This window comes from Astyanax mexicanus, chromosome 3 (genome assembly GCF_023375975.1).
Source record: "Astyanax mexicanus isolate ESR-SI-001 chromosome 3, AstMex3_surface, whole genome shotgun sequence".
NCBI lineage: Eukaryota > Metazoa > Chordata > Actinopteri > Characiformes > Acestrorhamphidae > Astyanax > Astyanax mexicanus.
Genome location: NC_064410.1, coordinates 12,783,813 through 12,810,980, shown reverse-complemented (window position 1 = coordinate 12,810,980; position 27,168 = coordinate 12,783,813). Strand labels below are relative to the sequence as shown.

General features: G+C 36.7%; 1 protein-coding gene across 1 annotated transcript; it reads left to right on the top strand.

Annotated features, from left to right (window-relative positions):
• Positions 1–120: 120 nt before the first annotated feature.
• Positions 121–26,891, top strand: LOC111195574 (uncharacterized). The gene is made up of 17 exons (XM_049475746.1): positions 121–187; positions 4,230–4,370; positions 5,874–6,002; positions 7,286–7,339; positions 9,765–9,884; positions 10,016–10,144; positions 11,069–11,119; positions 12,589–12,708; positions 12,840–12,968; positions 13,892–13,942; positions 15,421–15,540; positions 15,672–15,800; positions 17,277–17,327; positions 19,438–19,566; positions 21,115–21,243; positions 22,889–22,989; positions 24,490–26,891. Exons 1-17 carry the CDS (start codon positions 179–181, stop codon positions 25,097–25,099), a joined length of 2,202 nt encoding a protein of 733 aa, XP_049331703.1. The 5' UTR covers positions 121–178; the 3' UTR covers positions 25,100–26,891.
• The last annotated feature ends 277 nt before the right edge of the window (positions 26,892–27,168 follow it).

Sequence of the window (27,168 nt, the reverse complement as noted above, 5' to 3'; positions counted from 1 at the left end):
TTCACTTACCTAGAAAAACAGTATCTTTTAATTCTTTGTGAAGAATGGGGAAGTACACTGAAGGAAACAGTTTAAAATCTGCGCCGCTGCCTGATCCCCCCGTACTGTTTACCTGATTTACTGTCCTACTGTATCTAACATTCAGCGACTCAGCGAGAGAAACGGACCTGAAGACAACATGAACACAGTAAGCTCTCAGTTCTCTGTAGATCATCTGTTTAACAATGAGCAGGGCTTTGACTTATGGTACTATAATAAGTAAATGAACAAATATACATGTTTAGATACATTCACAGCTCATGCTCTGGTGTGGTTAACATTTATTCATATAATTATCTTCTGTTATTTTATATATTTCATTTTATTATGCAACATATTTATTTCATTTATTTCTTTAGTGTTTTTCTTGTGCAGGTGTTTATTGTGCAGGTGCTTATTGTGTGGTTTAAACCAAATCTAATAATACTCTGTATGATTTTGTATTTAGCAAATTACCAAATTACTCTTTGCTAGGATGCTAGTACCACAAACTGTTCCTATCATAGTAAGCTATTACACACACATATTATACAAATATTGTCATTTAGAGCAAGTGAGAAATGGCCAAAATAACAAAAATAATGCAGAACTTTCAGACCTCAGAATAATTATTCAGAATAATACAAACAAAACAAGTTCATATTCATAAAGTTTAAAAAATTCAGAAATCAATATGTATACTTAATGAATATTTAAATACAAGCTTCCCTGTTCATTTTCAAACTTAATATTTTGAAGCATGCCAAGCCCATAAAGATGAACTATTTTTATTGGTGAGTTTAATTGGTTGTCACAAGAATAATAATAACAATAACAACAATAATAATAATAATAATAATAATAATAATAATAATAATAATAATAATAATAATAATAATAATAATATTTAATAAATAAATAATATTTTTTATTAATTTAAATGTTTATTTAAATAAGTGAGTGTTATTCTTTCCTTATCCTTCCTTAATCTTCCTTTTCTTAATTTTGATTTATGTGGTATGTGTGGAGCAAGCACGTTTTAGGCACGTCTTTGTGTCTATAAAAGGCTGAGATCTTTTCAGTTAGAACTGTATGTGAACACTGTTGGTTATGGAGAAAACATGACTGTATGAACACACTGTTCAGGTTCAAGAACAAGAACATAGAGCTTATTTTTTCATAATAAATTTTCACTTTTTTTCAGTTTGACTTGTTAACTCTTCTTCTTGGAATAATTATGTCAAGGGGCAACAAGTGGGAAATCCCCTTTAACTAAGCTAGTCTGGAAATGCTACAGGAAGCTGAGTATCTTTAAACGATTTACAACTTTTTAAAACATATGTAAGCTAACCTGTGACGTTTCTCTGATGTGTTTATACTCCCTCTGTAAAATAATACATGCATGAACATAAAACTTAGACCTTTATCAGTTGTAATTTATGTGAAATTGTAAATTCATTAGCTGGACAAATTTTTAAATTATTTAAAACTAAAATCACACATTTTATACATTGCATACGGCAAAGACTGAATAAACAGTATATAAAATAGTATATCAGTATTGATGCTATAACAGTAAACCACATTATCAGAAAAGCCCAATCACAATGGTGAATGGGAAGGTTTGCATTTACATATTTAATGTGGAAAGTGAAAAGCGAAAATGCATGCATTTTTCATTACAAATTAATCACAATGTTTTGCACCAGCTTCCTCCTGTAATCCATGCTTTTAACAGAGCCTGGTGACAAATTAGTGTCTTTATTTAGTCATGTAAAAAATAGCAAAGTATTTAGACTAACTATACTAAGTATAGACTAACTTGTGTACTGTTTATTCAGTCTTTGCCGTATGCAATGTATAAAAAGTGATTTTAGTTTTTATTTCATTTAAAAATTTGTATACTATATTGTATAACATTGTATAACTATATTTACAATTTCACATAAATTACAACTGATGAAAGTCTAAGTTGTATATACATGCATGTATTATTTTACACAGGGAGTATAAACACATCAGAGTTTCTACGAAACCAGAAACGTCACAGTTTAGCTTACGAACTTTTTCCAAAAGTTGTAAATCTTTGAAGGATACTCAGCTTCCTGCAAAATTCTCAGACTGGCTTAGTTAGAGGGGATTTCCCACTTGTTGCCCCTCGACGTAATTACTCAAAAACCTGAGTCAAACCAAGTCAAACTGGAAAACAAGTGAAACTTTACTGTGTCAGAAAAAATAAACACTATGTTCTTGTTCAAGAAATGGATCTTAACATAAAAGATCTCAGCCTGAAAGATCAGCAATAAAACACTCTTCTTTTATTTAACAGGGGATTTATTTATGAAGGGTATAGACATTTGTTAGAGGTTTCAATCACTGTAAATTAATTTAAATTTTTTTTCAGTAGAGTTATTTACTTATAGTCTGTAATTTTAACAGGAAAACTCTGGTAACCACAGCTGCCAGCGTTTTCCTGTAAAAACTACAGTTTTTTTTTTTTACAGTGTATGTACACACAAAGACATGCCTAAAATGTGCAAGGGCAACATACCACATAAATCAGGATTAAGAAAAGAAAGATCAGGGAAGGATAAGGGAAGATTAATACTCACTTGTTTAAAGAAACATTTAAATTATCCATTTTTTCTCTCTGCAGGTTTAAAGTTTTAATGCCTGTTGTATTTTATTCTACTTTATTTGTATTATTAGATTTACAAATATTAGTTTTTCGGTCTATTGTTTTTCATTTGTATTTGTCTATTAAAATCTATTTTGTTTTCTCACACTTTTAAACAATAATAATATAAATAATAATAATATTGGGACAACAAATTAAACTCAATAATAAAGACAGTAAAACTTTATGGGCTTCACATTCTCCATAATGTCTCTTATTGCCAAAAATTCCTCCATTATCCTGCTCCAAAAAAATAAACAGGGAAGCCCATATTCGAATATAAATGTTTTTAATCTGATTTTTTTGGTGCACACCTTTTCTTGGCTTTTGTGCATGTGCACACTTTTAATAAATAATCCGGACAGAGTTTTATAAAGGCCACTTGGTTTGATGTAAGATGTGTTCAGTAATTGTTGTTGTCAAATGTAAATTAACTGTGTCATAATGCGAGAGTATGTATGCATGTATAATAATAAAAAATAAATAAACAAATAATAATAAACAAATAAAAAAAATAAAAAAAAGCTTAGCAAGGCACAGACTAGTAATCAAACAGGTTTTGAACAATGCAGACTAGAAGCTAATCAGGCTGAAAGAAGAGAGTAAAACAGTAGCTGGACAGAGTACATTTCCCTCCTGAACATTACTGGATCCTCTGAATTACGAGATAATTTAAGAGATGTAATAATAAAAAAATGCTAGCTTTTAGCTAATGCAACAGTGCATTGAAAATCAGTGGAGATGTAACACAAGAGTTGGATCACATTTTGTATTATTATTCTTCTACAGAGAGGATCATTAAAGCATTCAGAGAGAGAAAAACACTTTCAGTCTGGTAATGTTGAGCAGTGTAGTCTGTGTTACTGTTAGAGCTTGTAAAAGGCAGATAAAAAGAGAAAGTGAGAAAGTTTCTCAGTCTTGGTTCTGGAGCAGCGTTTCCCTGTTGGTTTATTATTTATGTACGGTCATTAGATTAAACTATATACAGCACCTGTATATAGCACACTAATCATCTAACTAACTGCCCTTGCTGAAGTGAGCTGGGTTTGTTAAAGCAGGTAAAAAACTAAAACCTAGAATTTAATTAATTTCACTGCATAATAAACATAATTCAAATCTTCATAAGATAAACAAACCACTATAACCCGTATTGTGAAATCCAGAGAGGCTGGTGAGTAAACAGACTGGCTGAGCAGCTTTTGACCAGCACAGCATATGATGGCCCAACTGGTCTGTCAGGATAAACAGGGGTGCTTGAACAGTATGATTAGAGCTCATACTGATAGAGTAGCATGTAGAACAGTGTAGAATCTACTTCTCTAATTAAACACATTAACAGCATTAGCACTTGTCTCAGCTACACTAGTTGGTACGGTGCTATATATATACTTCCATTTACTGTACTTTATATACTTTTCTGTATACAAAATGTTTGGTCCATATCTGTTTTGTAATGTTATGTAATGTTCTGCTGCTATGTATTGCACCATGGGTCTCCCTTTACTTGTTAACGTATGCCACTCTTCTCTATCAGCCTGTCACAGAAGATGTCTACCAAAAGCCCCGCCCACCTTCACTGAAACCTCTACGTCTTAAAATGCGCAGTTCTGTTTCAGAGCCTGTAAACCAGCAGATGCCACCCTATCTAGAGATGCTACAAGCAGAAGGGTCACAGGTCAGTCACTCACACAACTCAGGATATGTAAAAATTGATGTTCTAAAGCTGGGTGATAGCAGAAACACATTCATTTCACAATTTCCTGTTCAGGCTAATTAAGCAATAGAACACGAGAGGGAATGTGTTATCGTTTCGTGTTGGTTTTAACTAGCCGGCTGGACTGTGGTTAGGTTAGCATAGCTTGCTTTAGCTCAACATTAGCTCAACATTAACATTAGCGTTCTGGCTGTCAGACGGCAATTACTTGAGTGATTTTCTTTCCCTTTTTTCCACAAAAGTCAGCGCTGCGGGCGAGCGTGCCGTGGTTGAGCGCTAGCCTGTGCTAAGCTAACGCTGCCGCTGATGCCGTTGATGATTCTAAGCTGTCCTATGTATATACGCCATTACTCAACGCGTCGGCAGTGTGATACAGGTTTAGTGTGAGAAGGCCGTGATGTTATCCCAAATATCATCACGGCTAGAACACTTCTCAACCAATCAGATTGTGAGGTCAGACCTAACTGTTGTATAATCTGCGTTTGATCACTGCTCTACCCTTTGGTTTTTTATCTTGGTTCACTTTGTTTGGTTGCCTGGTTGTCTGTTTCTTTGGTTTTAGATTTAGGTTTTTTTTTATTTATTTAGTTTTTATTACTTTTTTATTAGGTTTGCCCATGTCTGGTTTGGTCACTACAGTGTTATGAAACAGTTTGTGCACTGATCATTTTCATGATTTTCCTTTAGAAACCATTGGTTGTTCGAATCAGCAATTTTTGTTAAATATGTTATATAGTAGACCAACACAGTGAAATGAAATTAAGAAGAGAAATTTAGTTTATAGGATTTACAGAAAGTGTGCAATAATTCTTAAAAACAAAATTAGGCAGGTGCGTACATTTTGGCGCCTCAACAGAAAAATGACATCAGTATTTAGTAGATCCTCCTTTTGCAGAAATAACAGCCTCTAAACACTTCTGATAGCTTCCAATGAGAGTCTGGCTTCTGACTGAAGGTATTTTGGACCATGCTTCTTTACAAAACATCTCCAGTTTAGTCAGTTTTGATGGTTTCCAAGCATGGACATACTCAACTTTATTTACTTGCTTTGGTCTGAAATGTGTAGATTAACCCAAGAACAAAAGCATAAGACCTCGTGAAGATGCTGGCTCCAGCTGGGTGGCAGCATCATGTTGTGGGTTTGTTTTGCTGCAGGACGGCCTGGTGAACTTCACATACTGTCATATAATGAGGAAAGAATATTATGTGACAATACTGAAGCAACATCTCAAGACATGAGCCAGGAAGTTAAAGCTTGTGCGCAAATGGGCCTTCCGAATGGACAATGACCTGAAGCAAACTGCCAAACAAGTTACAAAAGTGGCTTAGAGGCTTGTTGAAGAATATTCAAAAATCATACAGTTTAAGGGAATTGGTACCAAAATAGTAATGAAATTTATGTAAATTTTTGACTTTGCAAAAATCCAAAGATTACAAAAATCTTTTTTGTTTTTCTCTTTCCAGAACATGAGGGAACATGTTCCAAACACCGGCGGTTGTTACTCTGATGTACGAAATCCTCCTCCTTTACCAGTCAAATCTAAAATGTGCAGAGCCAGTGAAAACACCCCCTGTAGGCCTGAATCTCCAAAGGTAACTATAGATACAATCCACTGACTTACAACTCTACTACCAGAATCTGATTCAATTCATGATGGAATAAGCCAGGGGTCACTAATAGGCGGACCGCGGTCCGGATCCGGACCCAGACGTTGTCCAATGCGGACCCAAACCGATAGACTACTGAGAATGATTTAATTTTGACAGTGTTCAAAATTAAAGCGGCGGAACTTTTCTTGTTCACACTGCAGCGACGCAGCATCGATCCCAATCACTTTCTCCGCCTTTCTCTCGTCGCTTTGGGGCGTGTATCCTGAAAGAGCAAGCAGTTTATCTGTCAGCAGCAAGAATGTGCAGAGTTGTAGTTCAGTGCTGTGTATGAACCAGACGCTGTTCTGTTTTTATCGCCTGGTGAACCTCTGCCAATCAGATCTGTGCAGACCGCTGCCCCAGCTAGTAAATTGGGACGCGGCCGGGAAAATCTGCCTTTAAAAAAAGATATAGGGAGCCTGAGAACTGGCGGAAAAACGAGAACGGGCGGAAACCTAAGACACGCCGAGCGCGCGAGAGAGACAGGACCTACGAAATTTTCTCCAACTGGACCAAACTGAATTCTAATTAAATACCCCTGGAATAAGCTCACAAGCCGAAGAAACTGTGGATGCAGTAATGAGCCAGAAAAAAATGGTTAAGCAGGAGAAACACTATATATGCTATATATTTTATTGTATGAATACCTGAATTTAGGTACTTGCCGATAGCAATGTTGGTTTTCATACAAGTTATATTGAGAATGACAACTAGGGCTGGGTATCGCTTTAAAATGTTCAATACCAGCACGGTACCTTAAATTCACTTCCGATAATCAAACAGTACTATTTTTGACACCTTTCTTTCACATTGCAACCAAAAATATTTCTCATGCTCATAATGTCACCATGAGGGGCTTCCTTACTTTTGGATCTTGTTGAAACAAACAATGAGCATGATTGTGGTGCTTTGTTAAAAACAAAAACATTATTAGTTTAACTGTTTAAACTACAAATCTTTTCCCTAATAATGGATGCATTTCAGTTTTTAAGAGTTCTTTTTAAGAAATATCAGCATTAGATTGGTAAAATTCAATTATATTTATATTAGCTTCTATAACAGTGTAGTGTGGTTTAGATAAGACAGACCTTTTAACTGTATTATAATATCTCAGGGTAGAGAGAGAGAGAAAGAGAGAGAGAGAGAGAAAGACTGCGCGAGTGTGCGATATACAGCACGAGTGATAACAGTTTCTCACTTCTGTATTTATTATATATGTCTTACAGCTTTTACCCAGATTGCCTAGTGAAGAACTGTATCAAAGTCCCAGACGGTCCCAGGTCAGGTTATATGCTCACATGGCTTTTCCTACCATTGCTTTGCTGATGACACCCAGCTATACCTGTCATTCTCACCTGAAGATCACTCAATCTCTGCATGGATATACAGTGTCTCTCAGACATATCCACATGGATGAAGGAGCATCACCTTCAATTAAATCTCTCACAGACTGAACTTCTGGTCATACCAGCTAAACCATCTTTTCAACACAACCTCTCTATAAGCATCGACTCTCTCTCTCTCTCACCGACAAAGGTTGTTAGGAACCTGGGTGTTCTGGTTGATGACCAGCTCTCCTTCACGCACCATGTGGCCTCAGTTGCTCGACCCTGCCGCTTCGCGCTTTATAACATCAGAAAAATTCGACCGTTTCTGACACAACAGGTCACCCAACTCCTGGTACAAGCTGTGGTAATCTCACGCCTCGACTACTGCAATGCCCTGCTAACTGGCCTCCCGGCCTGTGTAGTAAAACCACTCCAGATGATCCAGAATGCAGCAGCACGTCTGGTCTTCAACCAGCCAAAACCAACTGGCACATGTCACCCTGCTGCTCATTGAGCTCCATTGGCTACCAGTTGATGCTCGTATCAAATTCAGAGCTCTTACAATCTCCTACAAGGTGATGACAAAACAGTTCCTTCCTACCCTCCTTCCCCAATGGTGAAATAAACTACCTTCCACTTCCAGATCAGGAGAATCTCTTGCTATCTTTAATAAACTCCTGAAGACAGAGCTCTTTAAAGAGCACTTACACTCCTAACACCTTTAACACACTAACTACTTCTAACCTCTTTTCCTTCTTCCCCTCCTTCACTGCTCTATCCTATTATTTCCCTTGACCTCCTTTAGGCCCTATCTAAAAATGTTTTTACCATTTGTTACTTTTGTACTTCACTATTGTAAGTCGCTTTGGACAGCGTCTGCCAAATGTAATTTAATGTAAGCATACAGTACTTTAATGCTACATACAACAAATTTGACAAACACTTTAAAGGTCGTATTCCATCGTTTTTTCATTTATTTCAAAATATCTAGTTGTGAATGAATGAATGAATGTCATGTGAGCCATCTTTTGTGAAAAAAGTGCTCCGGTGTTTCTGTATAATCCTGCTTTAGTTAACTGAATTACTGCTCTCTGAAGAAAGACAAGATTTTGTCTCTTGTTCATGAATATTCATATATGCAAACATATCGCCTCTAATTGGTTAATATCATTGCAGCATAGAACATGACTCACCCACCCCCCCACAGTCAATTTTACGGCACTAAAACTTAAAAGACAAAATGTTTTCCCAGATACAGCCTTGGTGAAAGATATAGCACTGAGTGCTAGGTAAAGTTAACCCTTAAACTTCACTTAACATCAGACTCTCAGTGTCGCTTGGCATTGATAAAATTTTTTTAATCCGCAGGGCCACTGGCCTCACGACCGAGCAGCGCCACTCTCAGTATTGATTACGTGTCTTTCAGCTAAACTATCGCTGCTAAACTCTTACCTCAGACTTGGTGATTCGGTGCTTGGGCAGTTTCACCACGTCGAAGCCCTAAAGTCCGCTCTATATCATAAAATCCGATGCAAATGGCGCCCGCTTTGACCTGTGTTCTGTCAAGTTGCGCTGCCTTGTCAAACCGTACTTCCCTAGTGTTTATTTAAGGTCTCTGTAAAATGCATAATCGACCGGAGATCCAATTTAAACCTATACTTACGAGTGAAAGTCTTGGCGCAGTGGTAGAGTTGTGGTGTCTTGAAAGTAAGATGGAGGACAAGAGTTTGATGGACTGTGGAATGAACTCTGCTACTGGCTGTTTAGCAACCTGACGGCCTGAACATTCTGACCACATGTGATTATTACAGTTGTGCTCTGGTTTACCCTGGAGCTAGTTTGTGCAGAATAAGAGGACATAATGTAATATATCAGCAAGTAGCTCTCAATAATAATTTGGTATCAGTATTTATCACGAGTATAATGTACAGACATCATACACATATCATATTAAACAGTAGATATATAGCCAGCACAGTAGCATCATCCTGACATAACAAATCAGTGATTAATTAATCTTGGAAAACAGTTAGCATCTGGGATAACATGCGTAAAGTGTACTGCTGTTAGCTAGCCATATCAGCCATTAAAAACAACAGTTAGCATTGCCAGTTAGACACTAGTGTCGTCAGGTAGCTAATAGGCTAATTCACCATTAAAAGTGACATAGTTACACACTGCACTAAGAATGGAAAAAATAGATGTATCAGATGAGGTTAAACTTGGTCAGAATACATGCAATATTTGTATTAAACCAGAAAGAACAGCATGTTATTGATTATATTAATACGATTTTATTTTGCTCTTCAGTATAACAGGCTGTGTACTTTTTTGTCATTTAAATAAGATTGACTGTACTTTGCTTTGTCTGCTGCAGTTTGCTTCACCCCAGTCCAGGCAATTCTGTATCGATTCCTCGGGAACAACAAACCCTATGCCAGTTTTTACAGAGACCAGCACTGGGTATCTATTAATGCAGCCTACATTACAGTATCAGGTAAGAAACTCACACAATCTGGAGCTTCAACTCAATATTCTTGGTAGCCCTGTCCTAGATTTGGGAGCAAGTTTTTTAGAGCAAGTCAGTTATCAAAGATCACAGAATATGTTGTGTATTTTTCTTCACAGAACATGAGGGAACATGCTGCAGACACAGGCAGTTTTTCCTCTGATGTACAAAACCCTCCTCCTATACCAATTAAATCTAAAATGCGCAGAGCCAGTGAAAACACCCCCTGTAGGCCAGATTCTCCAAAGGTAACTATAGATACAATTCACTGACTTACAACTCTACTACCAGAATCTGACTCAATTTATGATGGATAAGCTCACAAGCTGAAGAAACTGTGGATGCAGTAATGATCCAATAAGAAAAAATGGTTAAGCAGGAGAAACACTATATATGCTATATATTTTTTTGTATTGTATGAGTACATGAATTTATATACTTGCCGATAGCAATGTTGGTATTCATGTATCCAAACCAAAATGTACAAGTTATATTGATGAGTGACAACTAGGGCTGGGTATCGTTTTAAAATGTTTAATACCAATACGGTACCTTGAATTCACTACCGATACCCAAACAGTACTATTTTTGACACCTTTTTTTTTACATTGCAACCAAAAAATGTCTCATTCTCATTATGTCACCATGAGAGGCTGCCATACTTTTGGATCTTGTTAAAACATTGATGAGCAATGAGCATGATTGTGGCGCTTTGTAAAGAACAAAAACATTATTAGTTTAACTGCTTAAACTACAAATCGTTTCCCTAATAATGGATGCATTTCAGCTTTTAAGAGTTCTTTTTAAGAAATATCAGCATTAGATTGGTAAAATTCAATTCTATTTATATTAGCTGTAACAACAGTGTAGTGTGGTTTAGATAAGACAGACCTTTTAACTGTATTATAATATCTCTGGGTAGAGAGAGAGAAAGAAAGAGAGAAAGAGAGAGAGAAAGACTGTGCGAGTGTGCAAGATACAGCACGAGTGAGAGTTAGCGAGTAGAAGAGAGAGACAGTACGATTGCCTGAGAGGTTTCAGCGACAACAAACACTGATTTACCTGACAGCACTGAAATCCATAATGTAGCACAGTGCATCAGTTCACAGAGTTTAACAGTTGCTAAACTTTTCTAATCTTTCACTTTTGTATTTATTATTTATCTCCTACAGCTTTTACCCAGATTGCCTAGTGAAGAGCTGTATCAAAGTCCCAGACAGCAGGTAAGTACTTAAATGCTACATACAACAAATTTGATAAACACTTTAAAGGTCTTATTCCATCGTTTTTTCATTTATTTCAAAATATCTAGTTGGGGTCTCTAGTATGAATGAATGTCATGTGAGCCATCTTTTGTGAAAAAAGTGCTCCGGTGTTTCTGTATAATCCTGCTTTAGTTAACTGAATTACTGCTCTCTGAAGAAAGACAAGATTTTGTCTCTTGTTCATGAATATTCATATATGCAAACATATCGCCTCTAATTGGTTAATATCATTGCAGCATAGAACATGACTCACCCACCCCCCCACAGTCAATTATACAGCTCTAAAACTTAAAAGACAAAATGTTTTCCCAGATACAGCCTTGGATAAAGATATAGCACTGAGTGCTAGGTAAAGTTAACACTTAAACTTCACCTAACGTCAGACTCTTAGCGTCGCTTGGCATTGATAAACATTTTTTAGTCCGCAGAAGTGCTCGCCTCACGACCGAGCAGCGCCACTCTCAGTATTGATAACGTGTCTTTCAGCTAAACTATTGCTGCTAAACTCTTACCTCAGACTTGGTGATTCGGTGCTTGCCACGTCGAAGCCCCAGAGTCCGCTCTATATCATAAAATCCGATGCAAATGGCGCCCGCTTTGACCTGTGTTCTGTCGAGTTGTGCTGCCTTGTCAAACCGAACTTCCCTAGTGTTTATTTAAGGTCTCTGTAAAATGCATAATCGACCGGAGATCCAATTTAAACCTATACTTACGAGTGAAAGTCTTGGCGCAGTGGTAGAGTTGTGGTTTCTTGAAAGTAAGATGGAGGACAAGAGTTTGATGGACTGTGGAATGAACACTGCTACTGGCTGTTTAGCAACCTGACGGCCTGAACATTCTGACCACATGTGATTATTACAGTTGTGCTCTGGTTTACCCTGGAGCTAGTTTGTGCAGAATAAGAGGACATAATGTAATATATCAGCAAGTAGCTCTCAATAATAATTTGGTATCAGTATTTATCACGAGTATAATGTACAGACATCATACACATATCATATTAAACAGTAGATATATAGCCAGCACAGTAGCATCATCCTGACATAACAAATCAGTGATTAATTAATCTTGGAAAACAGTTAGCATCTGGGATAACATGCGTAAAGTGTACTGCTGTTAGCTAGCCATATCAGCCATTAAAAACAACAGTTAGCATTGCCAGTTAGACACTAGTGTCGTCAGGTAGCTAATAGGCTAATTCACCATTAAAAGTGACATAGTTACACACTGCACTAAGAATGGAAAAAATAGATGTATCAGATGAGGTTAAACTTGGTCAGAATACATGCAATATTTGTATTAAACCAGAAAGAACAGCATGTTATTGATTATATTAATACGATTTTATTTTGCTCTTCAGTATAACAGGCTGTGTACTTTTTTGTCATTTAAATAAGATTGACTGTACTCTGCTTTGTCTGCTGCAGTTTGCTTCACCCCAGTCCAGGCAATTCTGTATCGATTCCTCGGGAACAACAAACCCTATGCCAGTTTTTACAGAGACCAGCACTGGGTATCTATTAATGCAGCCTACATTACAGTATCAGGTAAGAAACTCACACAATCTGGAGCTTCAACTCAATATTCTTGGTAGCCCTGTCCTAGATTTGGGAGCAAGTTTTTTAGAGCAAGTCAGTTATCAAAGATCACAGAATATGTTGTGTATTTTTCTTCACAGAACATGAGGGAACATGCTGCAGACACAGGCAGTTTTTCCTCTGATGTACAAAACCCTCCTCCTATACCAATTAAATCTAAAATGCGCAGAGCCAGTGAAAACACCCCCTGTAGGCCAGATTCTCCAAAGGTAACTATAGATACAATTCACTGACTTACAACTCTACTACCAGAATCTGACTCAATTTATGATGGATAAGCTCACAAGCTGAAAAAACTGTGGATGCAGTAATGATCCAATAAGAAAAAATGGTTAAGCAGGAGAAACACTATATATGCTATATATTTTTTTGTATTGTATGAGTACATGAATTTATATACTTGCCGATAGCAATGTTGGTATTCATGTATCCAAACCAAAATGTACAAGTTATATTGATGAGTGACAACTAGGGCTGGGTATCGTTTTAAAATGTTTAATACCAATACGGTACCTTGAATTCACTACCGATACCCAAACAGTACTATTTTTGACACCTTTTTTTTACATTGCAACCAAAAAATGTCTCATTCTCATTATGTCACCATGAGAGGCTGCCATACTTTTGGATCTTGTTAAAACATTGATGAGCAATGAGCATGATTGTGGCGCTTTGTAAAGAACAAAAACATTATTAGTTTAACTGCTTAAACTACAAATCGTTTCCCTAATAATGGATGCATTTCAGCTTTTAAGAGTTCTTTTTAAGAAATATCAGCATTAGATTGGTAAAATTCAATTCTATTTATATTAGCTGTAACAACAGTGTAGTGTGGTTTAGATAAGACAGACCTTTTAACTGTATTATAATATCTCTGGGTAGAGAGAGAGAAAGAAAGAGAGAAAGAGAGAGAGGAAGACTGTGCGAGTGTGCAAGATACAGCACGAGTGAGAGTTAGCGAGTAGAAGAGAGAGACAGTACGATTGCCTGAGAGGTTTCAGCGACAACAAACACTGATTTACCTGACAGCACTGAAATCCATAATGTAGCACAGTGCATCAGTTCACAGAGTTTAAGAGTTGCTAAACTTTTCTAATCTTTCACTTTTGTATTTATTATTTATCTCCTACAGCTTTTACCCAGATTGCCTAGTGAAGAGCTGTATCAAAGTCCCAGACAGCAGGTAAGTACTTAAATGCTACATACAACAAATTTGATAAACACTTTAAAGGTCTTATTCCATCGTTTTTTCATTTATTTCAAAATATCTAGTTGGGGTCTCTAGTATGAATGAATGTCATGTGAGCCATCTTTTGTGAAAAAAGTGCTCCGGTGTTTCTGTATAATCCTGCTTTAGTTAACTGGATTACTGCTCTCTGAAGAAAGACAAGATTTTGTCTCTTGTTCATGAATATTCATATATGCAAACATATCGCCTCTAATTGGTTAATATCATTGCAGCATAGAACTCGACCCACCCACCCCCCACAGTCAATTATACAGCTCTAAAACTTAAAAGACAAAATGTTTTCCCAGATACAGCCTTGGATAAAGATATAGCACTGAGTGCTAGGTAAAGTTAACACTTAAACTTCACCTAACGTCAGACTCTTAGCGTCGCTTGGCATTGATAAACATTTTTTAGTCCGCAGAAGTGCTCGCCTCACGACCGAGCAGCGCCACTCTCAGTATTGATAACGTGTCTTTCAGCTAAACTATTGCTGCTAAACTCTTACCTCAGACTTGGTGATTCGGTGCTTGGGCAGTTTCACCACGTCGAAGCCCTAAAGTCCGCTCTATATCATAAAATCCGATGCAAATGGCGCCCGCTTTGACCTGTGTTCTGTCAAGTTGCGCTGCCTTGTCAAACCGTACTACCCTAGTGTTTATTTAAGGTCTCTGTAAAATGCATAATCGACCGGAGATCCAATTTAAACCTATACTTACGAGTGAAAGTCTTGGCGCAGTGGTAGAGTTGTGGTGTCTTGAAAGTAAGATGGAGGACAAGAGTTTGATGGACTGTGGAATGAACACTGCTACTGGCTGTTTAGCAACCTGACGGCCTGAACATTCTGACCACATGTGATTATTACAGTTGTGCTCTGGTTTACCCTGGAGCTAGTTTGTGCAGAATAAGAGGACATAATGTAATATATCAGCAAGTAGCTCTCAATAATAATTTGGTATCAGTATTTATCACGAGTATAATGTACAGACATCATACACATATCATATTAAACAGTAGATATATAGCCAGCACAGTAGCATCATCCTGACATAACAAATCAGTGATTAATTAATCTTGGAAAACAGTTAGCATCTGGGATAACATGCGTAAAGTGTACTGCTGTTAGCTAGCCATATCAGCCATTAAAAACAACAGTTAGCATTGCCAGTTAGACACTAGTGTCGTCAGGTAGCTAATAGGCTAATTCACCATTAAAAGTGACATAGTTACACACTGCACTAAGAATGGAAAAAATAGATGTATCAGATGAGGTTAAACTTGGTCAGAATACATGCAATATTTGTATTAAACCAGAAAGAACAGCATGTTATTGATTATATTAATACGATTTTATTTTGCTCTTCAGTATAACAGGCTGTGTACTTTTTTGTCATTTAAATAAGACTGACTGTACTCTGCTTTGTCTGCTGCAGTTTGCTTCACCCCAGTCCAGGCAATTCTGTATCGATTCCTCGGGAACAACAAACCCTATGCCAGTTTTTACAGAGACCAGCACTGGGTATCTATTAATGCAGCCTACATTACAGTATCAGGTAAGAAACTCACACAATCTGGAGCTTCAACTCAATATTCTTGGTAGCCCTGTCCTAGATTTGGGAGCAAGTTTTTTAGAGCAAGTCAGTTATCAAAGATCACAGAATATGTTGTGTATTTTTCTTCACAGAACATGAGGGAACATGCTGCAGACACAGGCAGTTTTTCCTTTGATGTACAAAACCCTCCTCCTATACCAATTAAATCTAAAATGCGCAGAGCCAGTGAAAACACCCCCTGTAGGCCAGATTCTCCAAAGGTAACTATAGATACAATTCACTGACTTACAACTCTACTACCAGAATCTGACTCAATTTATGATGGATAAGCTCACAAGCTGAAAAAACTGTGGCAGCAGTCAGGAGCCAATAGGTAAAAACGGTTAAGCAGGAGAAACACAGTGTTATCTTGTATAGTATTGTTGCTCTGTGTAGTCTGTTCTACTGCTGTGTGTTGTGTTTACAGAGTTCAAAAATTGCAGTTCGGATAAAAAACATTTTTTTATAGGCGTTTTTACACCAGCAATATTTGGTCTGGTTAAAACCATCTATGTAATGCTGCAGGCCGGAGCCCCAGTGGGCGTGGCTAAAAGGGCAGAGCATGTGTAAATAATTTTCGACTGCAGCCAATTAGATACTACACTTTCGTTGTCAATCATTTTTTACTAAGCCAATCATCAGACAGACCAAACTGTATATCATTTTTTACTGCAGCCAATCACCTTAACAGATCTGTCAAAAGAAGGCAGAAACTGCGGTGCTACCTGTTAAACGTAGCACGATTTAAACTTCTGAACAGCGGTGAAGCTGAATGTGTATAAGTGTTTTACAAAATACTATATTAACAGTTTAAATACATTTATGTGCTATTGTAGTTAGTCCTGCCTATATGCCGCTCTTAAACAGAAGTAACTGAATGAAACGTTAGAAAAGCCCTGACTTTAGATATTTTTAAATCAAAATTAAAATACTCGTTTTTCTGGAATGGCACTTTTGTGATTTGTTTCCGTTATTGCAGTAATTGCATTCAATCGTTTATACGTGTGTGTGTATATATATATATATATATATATATACGTATACATGATTTAATGCAATTAATACACATTCAGCTTCACCGCTTCACCGAAGTTTAAATCACGCTACGTTTAACCGGTAGCAACGCAGTTTCCGCCTTCTTTTGACAGACCTGTTAAGGTGATTGGCTGCAGTAAAAATTATGGACAGTTTGGTCTGTCTGATGATTGGCTTAATAAAAAATGATTGACAACGAAAGTGTAGTATCTGACTGGCTGCAGTCGAAAATGATTGACACATGCTCCGCCCTTTAGCCACACCCACTGGGGCTCCGGCCTGCAGCATTACCCTTCTCGTTAAAACAGACTCTGATTCGTTTGTACATTTGGTGCATTTCGATTGAGCAGGTGTGAAAACAGTAATCGCACTCGGATGCACTTGGATTCACTCGGATTCTGGATCACAACATTTTCTTTCTATTGTTACTTTTTTATTCCCGCGCCAGACAGCTCTGGCTAGTTAGAGAAAACAAGGCACTCCCGTGGTTTATTGGTGCATATTTTGGTGTGTTTAGGTTTGTGCCTGTGTGAAACAAAGGATGAAAACGCTCCAAGTAAACGATCGATTAACTGATTCGGACCAGATATTGCCCATTCCACAAATGTGTTTATGAAATAATCTTTCAATTTTGTGTTTTATTAATTGCTTTTGTCTCACAGTCTTTACCCAGACTGCCTGAACAAGAACTGTATCAAAATACAAATGCACAGGTAATTATACCATACTATATATTTGTACATAGCTTTACGTTTGAATTGAAGCTTTGAAGCAGGGAATACAAAAAAGGAAATAGCGAAACTGGCCAACCTAGCCCTTTAAACCATTGCCAACTGTGCTCTGTCCCCAGGGTGCGAATTATACAATGATAAATGGGGGGAGGGGGTCAAGTATTTCTTTGGGGTGTATATGGTAACCAGTACAGCACAGGCACATGCTTTACTAAACTGAAATTCCTAAAATCCTTACAGTGTCTCGCTTCCTTACTGTAATGTCTACAGCATGTAAAACCTTAGCTAATGTAACACATACCACACAATAACCTTTAAAGTCATATATAATACGTATATTATACAGCAAAATCCACAGTTAATCCTGCAAAAACACACACAGTGCTATTGGCTGCTATCTTTCATCAGCTTTCTTGCAATTAAATTTTAATTCATATTCTACAGGATCTCTCTCACAGGAATCAATTGTTATTCAATTCTAAATAAATAGAAAATAACAATGTAACTGAAAATCCCTGTAGATAAGGATTTTGTCAGATCTCATTCACACATTTTGACACTGGGACTACAATATTAACTGTTATAGGGAAATGCAGGAATGCATTTATATAGCTTGGCTAATGCCTTTTAAAAAGCTTGGCTATTGTTAATTTTCAAAGTAGCCTAATAAAAAGATATAATTAAAAAATAACAAAAAACTACTCATCTGAGTAACTAATTCCTCACTAGGTCTACTGCAGAGTACTTTCAGTTTCTTGTTCACATTTACCTTCCACCTTAAAATAGAAATAAATCCTACCACTTCTAAAAACTGCAGCATCATTGCTCTCCAGTGAGGATCCGTTGTTAATTGTGAAAAACAAAAAAAAATATCTCCTTCAAAGTTTCTTCCGCAACTTGTTTAATGCAATATTTTCCAATTTTCAATCACAAACCCGCATTCTGAAGTATAACTTCAGTGTCTGAGTTTTTTTTTTTTTTGTACAAGTAAACCTAGTTTTGAACCAATCACTCCGCTCAAGTGCAGCGTTATACAGGAGTTTCAGTGAAGTTTCTCCAATACCGACGCTGGAACAGTATTAGCATTAGCTAAGCGCTAGCTCTTTTGCCATTCAGAGCTAAGTATTATCAGCCTGTAGCCTGCTTCTGACCCCAGCTAGCACTGCTGGAGCAGCATTAGCTTTAGCCAAAAAACGATCTGTGTAGATTAACATCCAGCGCTCGTTTGACTTTAAATGGAAATGTTTATTTTTAAGAATTATAGTTTTGTTTACTTACCTTAGCTTTACAGGTCTCACCCCCCAGTGGCAAGACCTGCTGAATTAGAGGGAAAACATGGCCACACCCCTGTTCCTTACTAGAGTCGCATAATGCGCCTTAAAAATCCAGTGCGCCTTATGTATGAAAACAGACCAAAAAAAAATAAACGTTCATTAATAGTTTGCCTTACAATCTGGTGCGCCTTATAGTGCAAAAAATATGGTATATAATTATTCAATTGTAAACAGTACAAACCATACTTAAACTAAGATATTTCATGTTCTCATCTGCTAAGCCTTATTTAATTTGTTAATGTACATTCATTCCTCAATGTCCAACCTGCAACATTAAAAACATTTAATATGGAGTGCTAATGATGAACTAATGATGTGATGGAAGGGATTTGCATAATTCTCCCTCTACAGTGTCCTGAAATGGACCACATCTTTTACAGAGACATCTAAGAAAAGAGGGTTTAGGTGCTGGACTGGCCTGCCTGCAGTCCTGACTGTCCCCAGTAGAGAATGTGTGGAGATTTTCAAACAAAAGACTCAATAGTGATTTTGTAATGTTATACATCTTAAGAGGATGTTGCAGGAAGAATGAGGCAAAATGACACTTTTTTAGAAAGTGGTGCAGTCCTGAACTGCAGAAACAGATGTATATTGACAAATAAAATTAAGATTACCAGATAAAACCTGAAATATTTTTAGTTTATACTCTATAAAAACATCAATAAAATGAAACTACAGGGAAATTCTATAAACAAAAAATTGTCTTTTTAAAGACTGTCACAACTTTTTCTGATTTGGGTTTGTACATTTTTGTCCAGTTTTGTTTACCAGAGACCTTCCAATGTGTCCAAACTCCCTACAACGGCCAGACTGCTTCTCCACTTTTCACATCACCTGTATCAGCTAATCAAGCATCGCCTGTATACCACAACACTGAGGAACAAGAGGTACATCAAAATACATCAATATACATTATACATCATGAGACCACTTTTTATCACTGTTTAATTGTTCTTAGTATATCAAATTAACATAATGATAACAAATAAGTGATCCTATTGGCAAATGCCATTTATACTGTCTACAAATAGTACTTCCCTCTTCCCCATACAACACTATGCTGAGTCTACACTAGAGCTGGGCGATATGGTGCAAAAAAATTCTTTGATATTAAAAAAAAAATCAGATTTTCGATTTAAATCGTTTTTTTCCCCTACTAAAAATCAGATTAAAGATGATAAAGAAATGGTTAAAAACTAGTTTTTATTTATTTCGTTTTCACTTAAATGTCCCCTTTGTGGTTAAAGTTCAACCAGAAACAAGCAAAGGTACAAGTTTAGGTACTGACCCAAGACCCAATACACCCTTAAACTTAAAAAATAAATAAATAAACCCACCCTCAGAAAACATATAGAAAGAAATTAAATGGTGCCCTTTTTGATAAAACTTACAAAATAGAAAACAAGTTAAATTTAATATAAAGACTTTTCCCCATTGGGCTTGAATTGCAAAACAAAGCTTTTAAATAAGTGCCAGTGTTCTATAAAATGAGATGATCTTTTCTCATGAATATGAAAAAAATCATAAACTGTAGTGTAGATCTGTGTAGATTAACATCCAGCGCTCGTTTGACTTTAAATGGAAATGTTTATTTTTAAGAATTATAGTTTTGTTTACTTACCTTAGCTTTACAGGTCTCACCCCCCAGTGGCAAGACCTGCTGAATTAGAGGGAAAACATGGCCACACCCCTGTTCCTTACTAGAGTCGCATAATGCGCCTTAAAAATCCAGTGCGCCTTATGTATGAAAACAGACCAAAAAAAAATAAACGTTCATTAATAGTTTGCCTTACAATCTGGTGCGCCTTATAGTGCAAAAAATATGGTATATAATTATTCAATTGTAAACAGTACAAACCATACTTAAACTAAGATATTTCATGTTCTCATCTGCTAAGCCTTATTTAATTTGTTAATGTACATTCATTCCTTAATGTCCAACCTGCAACATTAAAAACATTTAATATGGAGTGCTAATGATGAACTAATGATGTGATGGAAGGGATTTGCATAATTCTCCCTCTACAGTGTCCTGAAATGGACCACATCTTTTACAGAGACATCTAAGAAAAGAGGGTTTAGGTGCTGGACTGGCCTGCCTGCAGTCCTGACTGTCCCCAGTAGAGAATGTGTGGAGATTTTCAAACAAAAGACTCAATAGTGATTTTGTAATGTTATACATCTTAAGAGGATGTTGCAGGAAGAATGAGGCAAAATGACACTTTTTTAGAAAGTGGTGCAGTCCTGAACTGCAGAAACAGATGTATATTGACAAATAAAATTAAGATTACCAGATAAAACCTGAAATATTTTTAGTTTATACTCTATAAAAACATCAATAAAATGAAACTACAGGGAAATTCTATAAACAAAAAATTGTCTTTTTAAAGACTGTCACAACTTTTTCTGATTTGGGTTTGTACATTTTTGTCCAGTTTTGTTTACCAGAGACCTTCCAATGTGTCCAAACTCCCTACAACGGCCAGACTGCTTCTCCACTTTTCACATCACCTGTATCAGCTAATGAAGCATTGCCTGTATACCACAACACTGAGGAACAAGAGGTACATCAAAATACATCAATATACATTATACATCATGAGACCACTTTTTATCACTGTTTAATTGTTCTTAGTATATCAAATTAACATAATGATAACAAATAAGTGATCCTATTGGCAAATGCCATTTATACTGTCTACAAATAGTACTTCCCTCTTCCCCATACAACACTATGCTGAGTCTACACTAGAGCTGGGCGATATGGTGCAAAAAAATTCTTTGATATTAAAAAAAAAAATCAGATTTTCGATTTAAATCGTTTTTTTCCCCTACTAAAAATCAGATTAAAGATGATAAAGAAATGGTTAAAAACTAGTTTTTATTTATTTCGTTTTCACTTAAATGTCCCCTTTGTGGTTAAAGTTCAACCAGAAACAAGCAAAGGTACAAGTTTAGGTACTGACCCAAGACCCAATACACCCTTAAACTTAAAAAAAAAAATAAATAAACCCACCCTCAGAAAACATATAGAAAGAAATTAAATGGTGCCCTTTTTGATAAAACTTACAAAATAGAAAACAAGTTAAATTTAATATAAAGACTTTTCCCCATTGGGCTTGAATTGCAAAACAAAGCTTTTAAATAAGTGCCAGTGTTCTATAAAATGAGATGATCTTTTCTCATGAATATGAAAAAAATCATAAACTGTAGTGCATACAGAACCTGGTACCCGGTTGGAAGATGTGTCAGGGACAGTTGCTTGTTTGGATGGTGTGCTAGTGCTGCTGTGTTTATTCCTTTGGGAGCAGCACTTTTCCCACTCTGCTTCAGTTTAAGGTGTAGAGATAAATTTGAACTAAAAACTGAACCAACTCACGGATCTATTTGCTCAGTTTTGGGCACAAGATCCGCCGTCATGTTGTGTGTGTGGGGGAGGGGGGTGCGCGTGGGAGAGAGGGAGGGAGAGAGGGGCGGGGGGTGCGGCGAAAGAGAGGGGCGGGGTGCGCGCTGGAGAGAGGGGCGGGGCTAAGCTCAGTCTGAAGTACAGGAGCCCACAGGGGAGTGTCGGTTGTGAAAATTAAAACTCAGAGAAAATAGATTTTTATAAAAACACATCGTCCTTAATTGTAAATTCGAATTCAACGATAAAATCGATTAATCGACCAGCTCTATTTTACACTACTGTTTTAAGTCCAATCTTATGCCAAATTTGCATTTCTCCTCTGACAAATGCAATACATGGCATGGCTGTAGTGTGAGTGGAGCTGGGAGTCAAATTTTAAAGACCCACCAATGTTTTTAAGCATGTTTTTATTACTTCAAATGTTCGTAAGACCCTTTTTATGAGATTATGAGATGGCCAGCGAAGTAAAAACAAGGAATTCTGTGTGAAGCCAGTGAGCAGCATAAGAGACAAGAAGAGACAGCATGTGTTTAGTGGAACTTATTGGTGTATGACCTGACAATGCTCCAAAAATATATGTCAAGAGACTCTTAGTCCATACAGTGATTAGAGATTATGTAATTTTAGTCAGCTGTCAATTCATAGAAACGTCCAGCTCCCACTGTAAAACAAACAGTGAATGATATGTTTTTTTTAAGTGGCCTGACAAGCTGATGTACAGATAAGCTAAAAAAAAAAGTGTTCATTTACCAAATGATGGTAGCTTTTGTCTGACTTTAGCCTGTCTTTCTGTCTTACTTCAGAGAGACGATGGATGGAATAAATTGCAGAGATCTGTCGAAAGTCACAGAATCATGTCAGGGCTGGATCCTCTGCAGTGTCTCAGTCCCGAGACGGTGAGCAGGTACTACACTCACTGCCTTCGATCAACATACAGTACATAACTACCACAACACACTGCTGTACAACACCAGTGTTAATATCTATGTACAATGGGCAAGCAGGAACTACCAGAATCAGTTTTATTATATTTGAAAACAGTATTTGTATTTATGAAAAACATACACAACATTTTGTTCTTTAATAATTAAGCCCTTCCAACAAATAACCATATACAGTGAAGAAAATCATTATTTGATCCCTTGCTGATTTTGTAGGTTTGTCCACTGACACAGACATGAATAGTCTATCAGAATATAAAAAAATAAATACAGAAAATCACATTTTTTACATAATATATGTTTATTTGCATTTACCTAAAATAAATAATTATTTGATTCCTCTGGCAAACATGACTTTAATACTTGGTGGCAAAAACCTTGTTGGAAAGTACAACAGTCAGACGTTTTTATAGTGGATGATGTGGTTTGCGCACATGTCAGAAGGAATTTTAGTCCACTCCTCTTTGCAGATAATTTCTAAACCAGGGTTCTTGCACCATTTTACTTGATAAATATAATTTAAGACCCCAAAATGTAGTCATAATTTATTTGGGAGAAAATTATTTATTTTTTATATTCATTTTGTTCCATTGTGATGCAAAACAGAGCCAACATAACATGTAATTTGCATGAGCTCTTTTGTAGCTTCCTGGACATATGGAAATAAGAGGAAATGATCAATTAAATTGTCGTAATGATGTTTATAATACTAATACTACCAATAAAACCACTGCTGCTTCTACTACTAATAATAATAAGAAGAAGAAGAAAAAGAAAAAACTCGTTGGGAAGGTCAGTATGTTAGCTAGCTTGCCGCTAACCTTAGTTTGTTTCCCAGTAGCTTAGCTAACTTATTTATGGTCTTTGCAGCCCATTCCAGCTTTGTGCATGTCTATGAGATTGTCCCTAAGATCCTTTGGTCTTGCCCAGGTTGTAGAGGTTAAAGTCTGACTGATTAATTGCCTTTTATACAGGTGACAATTTAAGACAATCTTTAATGCAGGTAACAAGTTGATAGAAGCGTCTAACTGGCCTGTAGGTCTGTAGGGATAAAATACTTATTTCTCTCTGTAAAATGCAAATAAATGCATATATATATATATACATGTATTGTAATATATACAATTTCATTTTTAGATTCTTAGTTTTGATATCTCTCACTGTTAAAATGACCTTAATCTACCCTTGGACTGTTTATGTATTTCTCAATGAGCAAACCTACAAAATCAGAAAGTGATTTGGGAAGAAATCAATTATTCTATAATTTTTTGTTTTAAAAAAAAAATGAAATGTGATATATATTAGATTGAATAAAAATAATAACTTACAAAAAACTGATTTCCCAATATTGTTAATTCTAGATAAGGCTCAAATATTTTAGATAACTGTGCTCTCCCCAAGAATAAAAGTCTTTTTATCTGGAACAATCTCGTAACACTGCTGTTTTCCTTGTGCTGCTCCAGGTATTTGACCAACTTAGCAATACAAATGCGCCTGGCTCTGTGCTTTTTCCACTCTATGATGCTGATCAGTGGCGAGAAGTTGCGCTCAAACATCACTGAGCTTCACAGCATCGCAGACAACCTGGACAAGGTGCAGAAGAGTACTGGGCTGGGTGCAAGAGCAGCCGTCAAAAAAAATAAAAGCGACAAAGTGGACCGTAAGAGGCTGGAGAGAGTGGTTCAGGAGTACCAGACAAATATAACAGAAGTGGAAAAACATCTGTGTTTTATCCTGTCTGGCATGGTGCAGATTCATAGTTACGATGTGATGAGGCTGCCAAGTTTGGATGCTGAGGCAGCATGGTTGGTCAGGCTGGTGGATAAGGTGTACCAGGAAAATGCAAGCCTAAGCTCAGGCACATTTCAGAACCAGGTGTTGAATATGAGTGTCCTGAAGGCATTTGAATTGTGGCTGGATATTTTTTTTACAGATAATGGACAAAAAGTTAAAAAAGGCTTGAAGTCAAAGTTTGGTGAAAACATCAGGACGATGGCACGGCAGCTACAGGAAGGACTGGATCAAGTATATAAAATGTGGGAGCTGTTCACACAATTTGCCCCCATGGTTTGATGGTGTTTTTACACCTGAAAGTACAGACCTTGTCCGTGATTCTCTTTATTACATTGTGTTTGTTACATTATGCACATTTTGTCCGATTAGTTTTGGATTCTCACTGCAGTTTAGTGACTGAGTGGCCTAAAGAATTTTACTACATTTTGTCATCCTTGTACTTCACAATGATTATGTCGAATTTTGTCAGTTCGACAAGTTGCTTTTTATGTGTTGTGCCTACAGCTTCCAGAATTTGACACCCTTTATTGGCAATAGCTTGCATCAACTTCCCGTAAATGGTCTAAAACCAATTGGTAAAACCATCTAGAAAAGCACTTTCGACAAAAACAAACCATATCAGGATGCAGGAAGTCCAGACTGTTACCAACACTTTTGGACTGACCAAATTTTGTCTCTTTGGTCAGGACTTGGGGTGGGTGATATGGTCTTAAAGATCTCATTCTGCTAAAATCCACTTTCTCTTGTACTTTGTGAAATACTATCTCTCTGAGTTGTAAAAGGATGCTGCATATGAATCTCTTTCTCAGCCTCCCTTGTTTGAAGTAGCTAGTAAAAGAAAAGCCTCAGAAAAACGAGTTGATCAGAGGGACGTTAGGGTGTCTACGTCAACCAGTGAGTTCATCGCCTCGTCCACCTCGGCTCAGGACCACCCACAGGCAGCGCTGAACCCAGGCTACAGCATTAGGAGCTATAGCTAACAGCTCCTCCTTTGCACGATTTAACAAGGCAGCTAAACTTCGACAGAACACCAGTCAAAGGAGTCGATGGATTTTATGTTATAGAGTGGACTCTAGGGCTTCGACGTGGTGACACTGTCCAAGCACCGAACCACCAAGAAGGGGTACAATTTGTGGCTTTGTGGCCACTCTTTGTGGCCGGGAGGCTGGCGTCGCGTGATACATATTTTAATTTAGATGGTAGATGATAACATTATTTATGAACGATGTCACAAACAATTACAGTTCAGTGCAATCCCATGCCCACTTAACAGCAGAGATGTATAAAGTACTAGAGACCCAGAGTTAAGTAAAAGTACAAATACTCTGTTCTTTTGGCATCATACTTAGGTAGAAGTACTAAAGTATTCAACATTTTTGGTACCTAAGTATTGCAAGTTGTTTATTTAAAAAAGGTATACTCAAGTACTAAAAGTAAATGTACAATTATTGTGTTGTGTAGTTTTATAGAAACAAGTCAACATTTTGAATATCATATTGTTTATATTGTTTTTTAGACGTTTAGACTGAATGACACCCAATTCATCTGGCTGTAGCCACAGCACAAGAACAGGAATGTACAGGATAGAGTACATAAAGTCTTAAATTAACTCTCTAAACAAACTTACCCAAAAGAGAGGCTAAACAGTAAGCCATTAGGATCCTTTAACAAATTTAGCATAAAAGGTCACTATATGGTCTATCACAGTTGTATAATCAACTAAAGCTGTCAAATGCAAAGGGATTAGAGCACCTTCATCATGGATTTAAAATGATTCCTAACATTTTTATAATTATAACTAGCAGATACAAAGAAAAATAGACTTAAAAGTGGAAAAGCTACTCACAACTCAGTATGGATATATATATATATTTTTACCTTTTTTTCACATGAATCTGAATATGACCTCATATTTTGTGTATCAGATGGGGGACATCATGTCTGACAACAACAGAATAAAGAGCACTTTTAAATATTGTGTGCTTCCTCAGCAGAGAGAGTATAGATAATCATTTGCGGTGCCTGAATCCCTAAAAGGACTGGTGACGCCCCTGGTAATGAGTAACAATGAAGCGCGTAAAAAATGTAAAAAAAATGTAAAAAATTGTAGTAAAAGTATTAAACTCAGTAAAAATATGCAGTGAAGTTAAAGTGTGAGTAGAAGACAAAGAAATATTTCAGTAAAGTACAGATACAGCATTTTATTACTTAAGTACAGTAGTGAAATAGTTCTTCTTCGTTACTGTACATCTCTGCTTAACAGGTTATCTGCAATGTCACAGAACAGCACCACATCTCAGGTCAGATATAGCTGCAGAGAAATCTGGCAGAAGGCACAAAAATGTGCT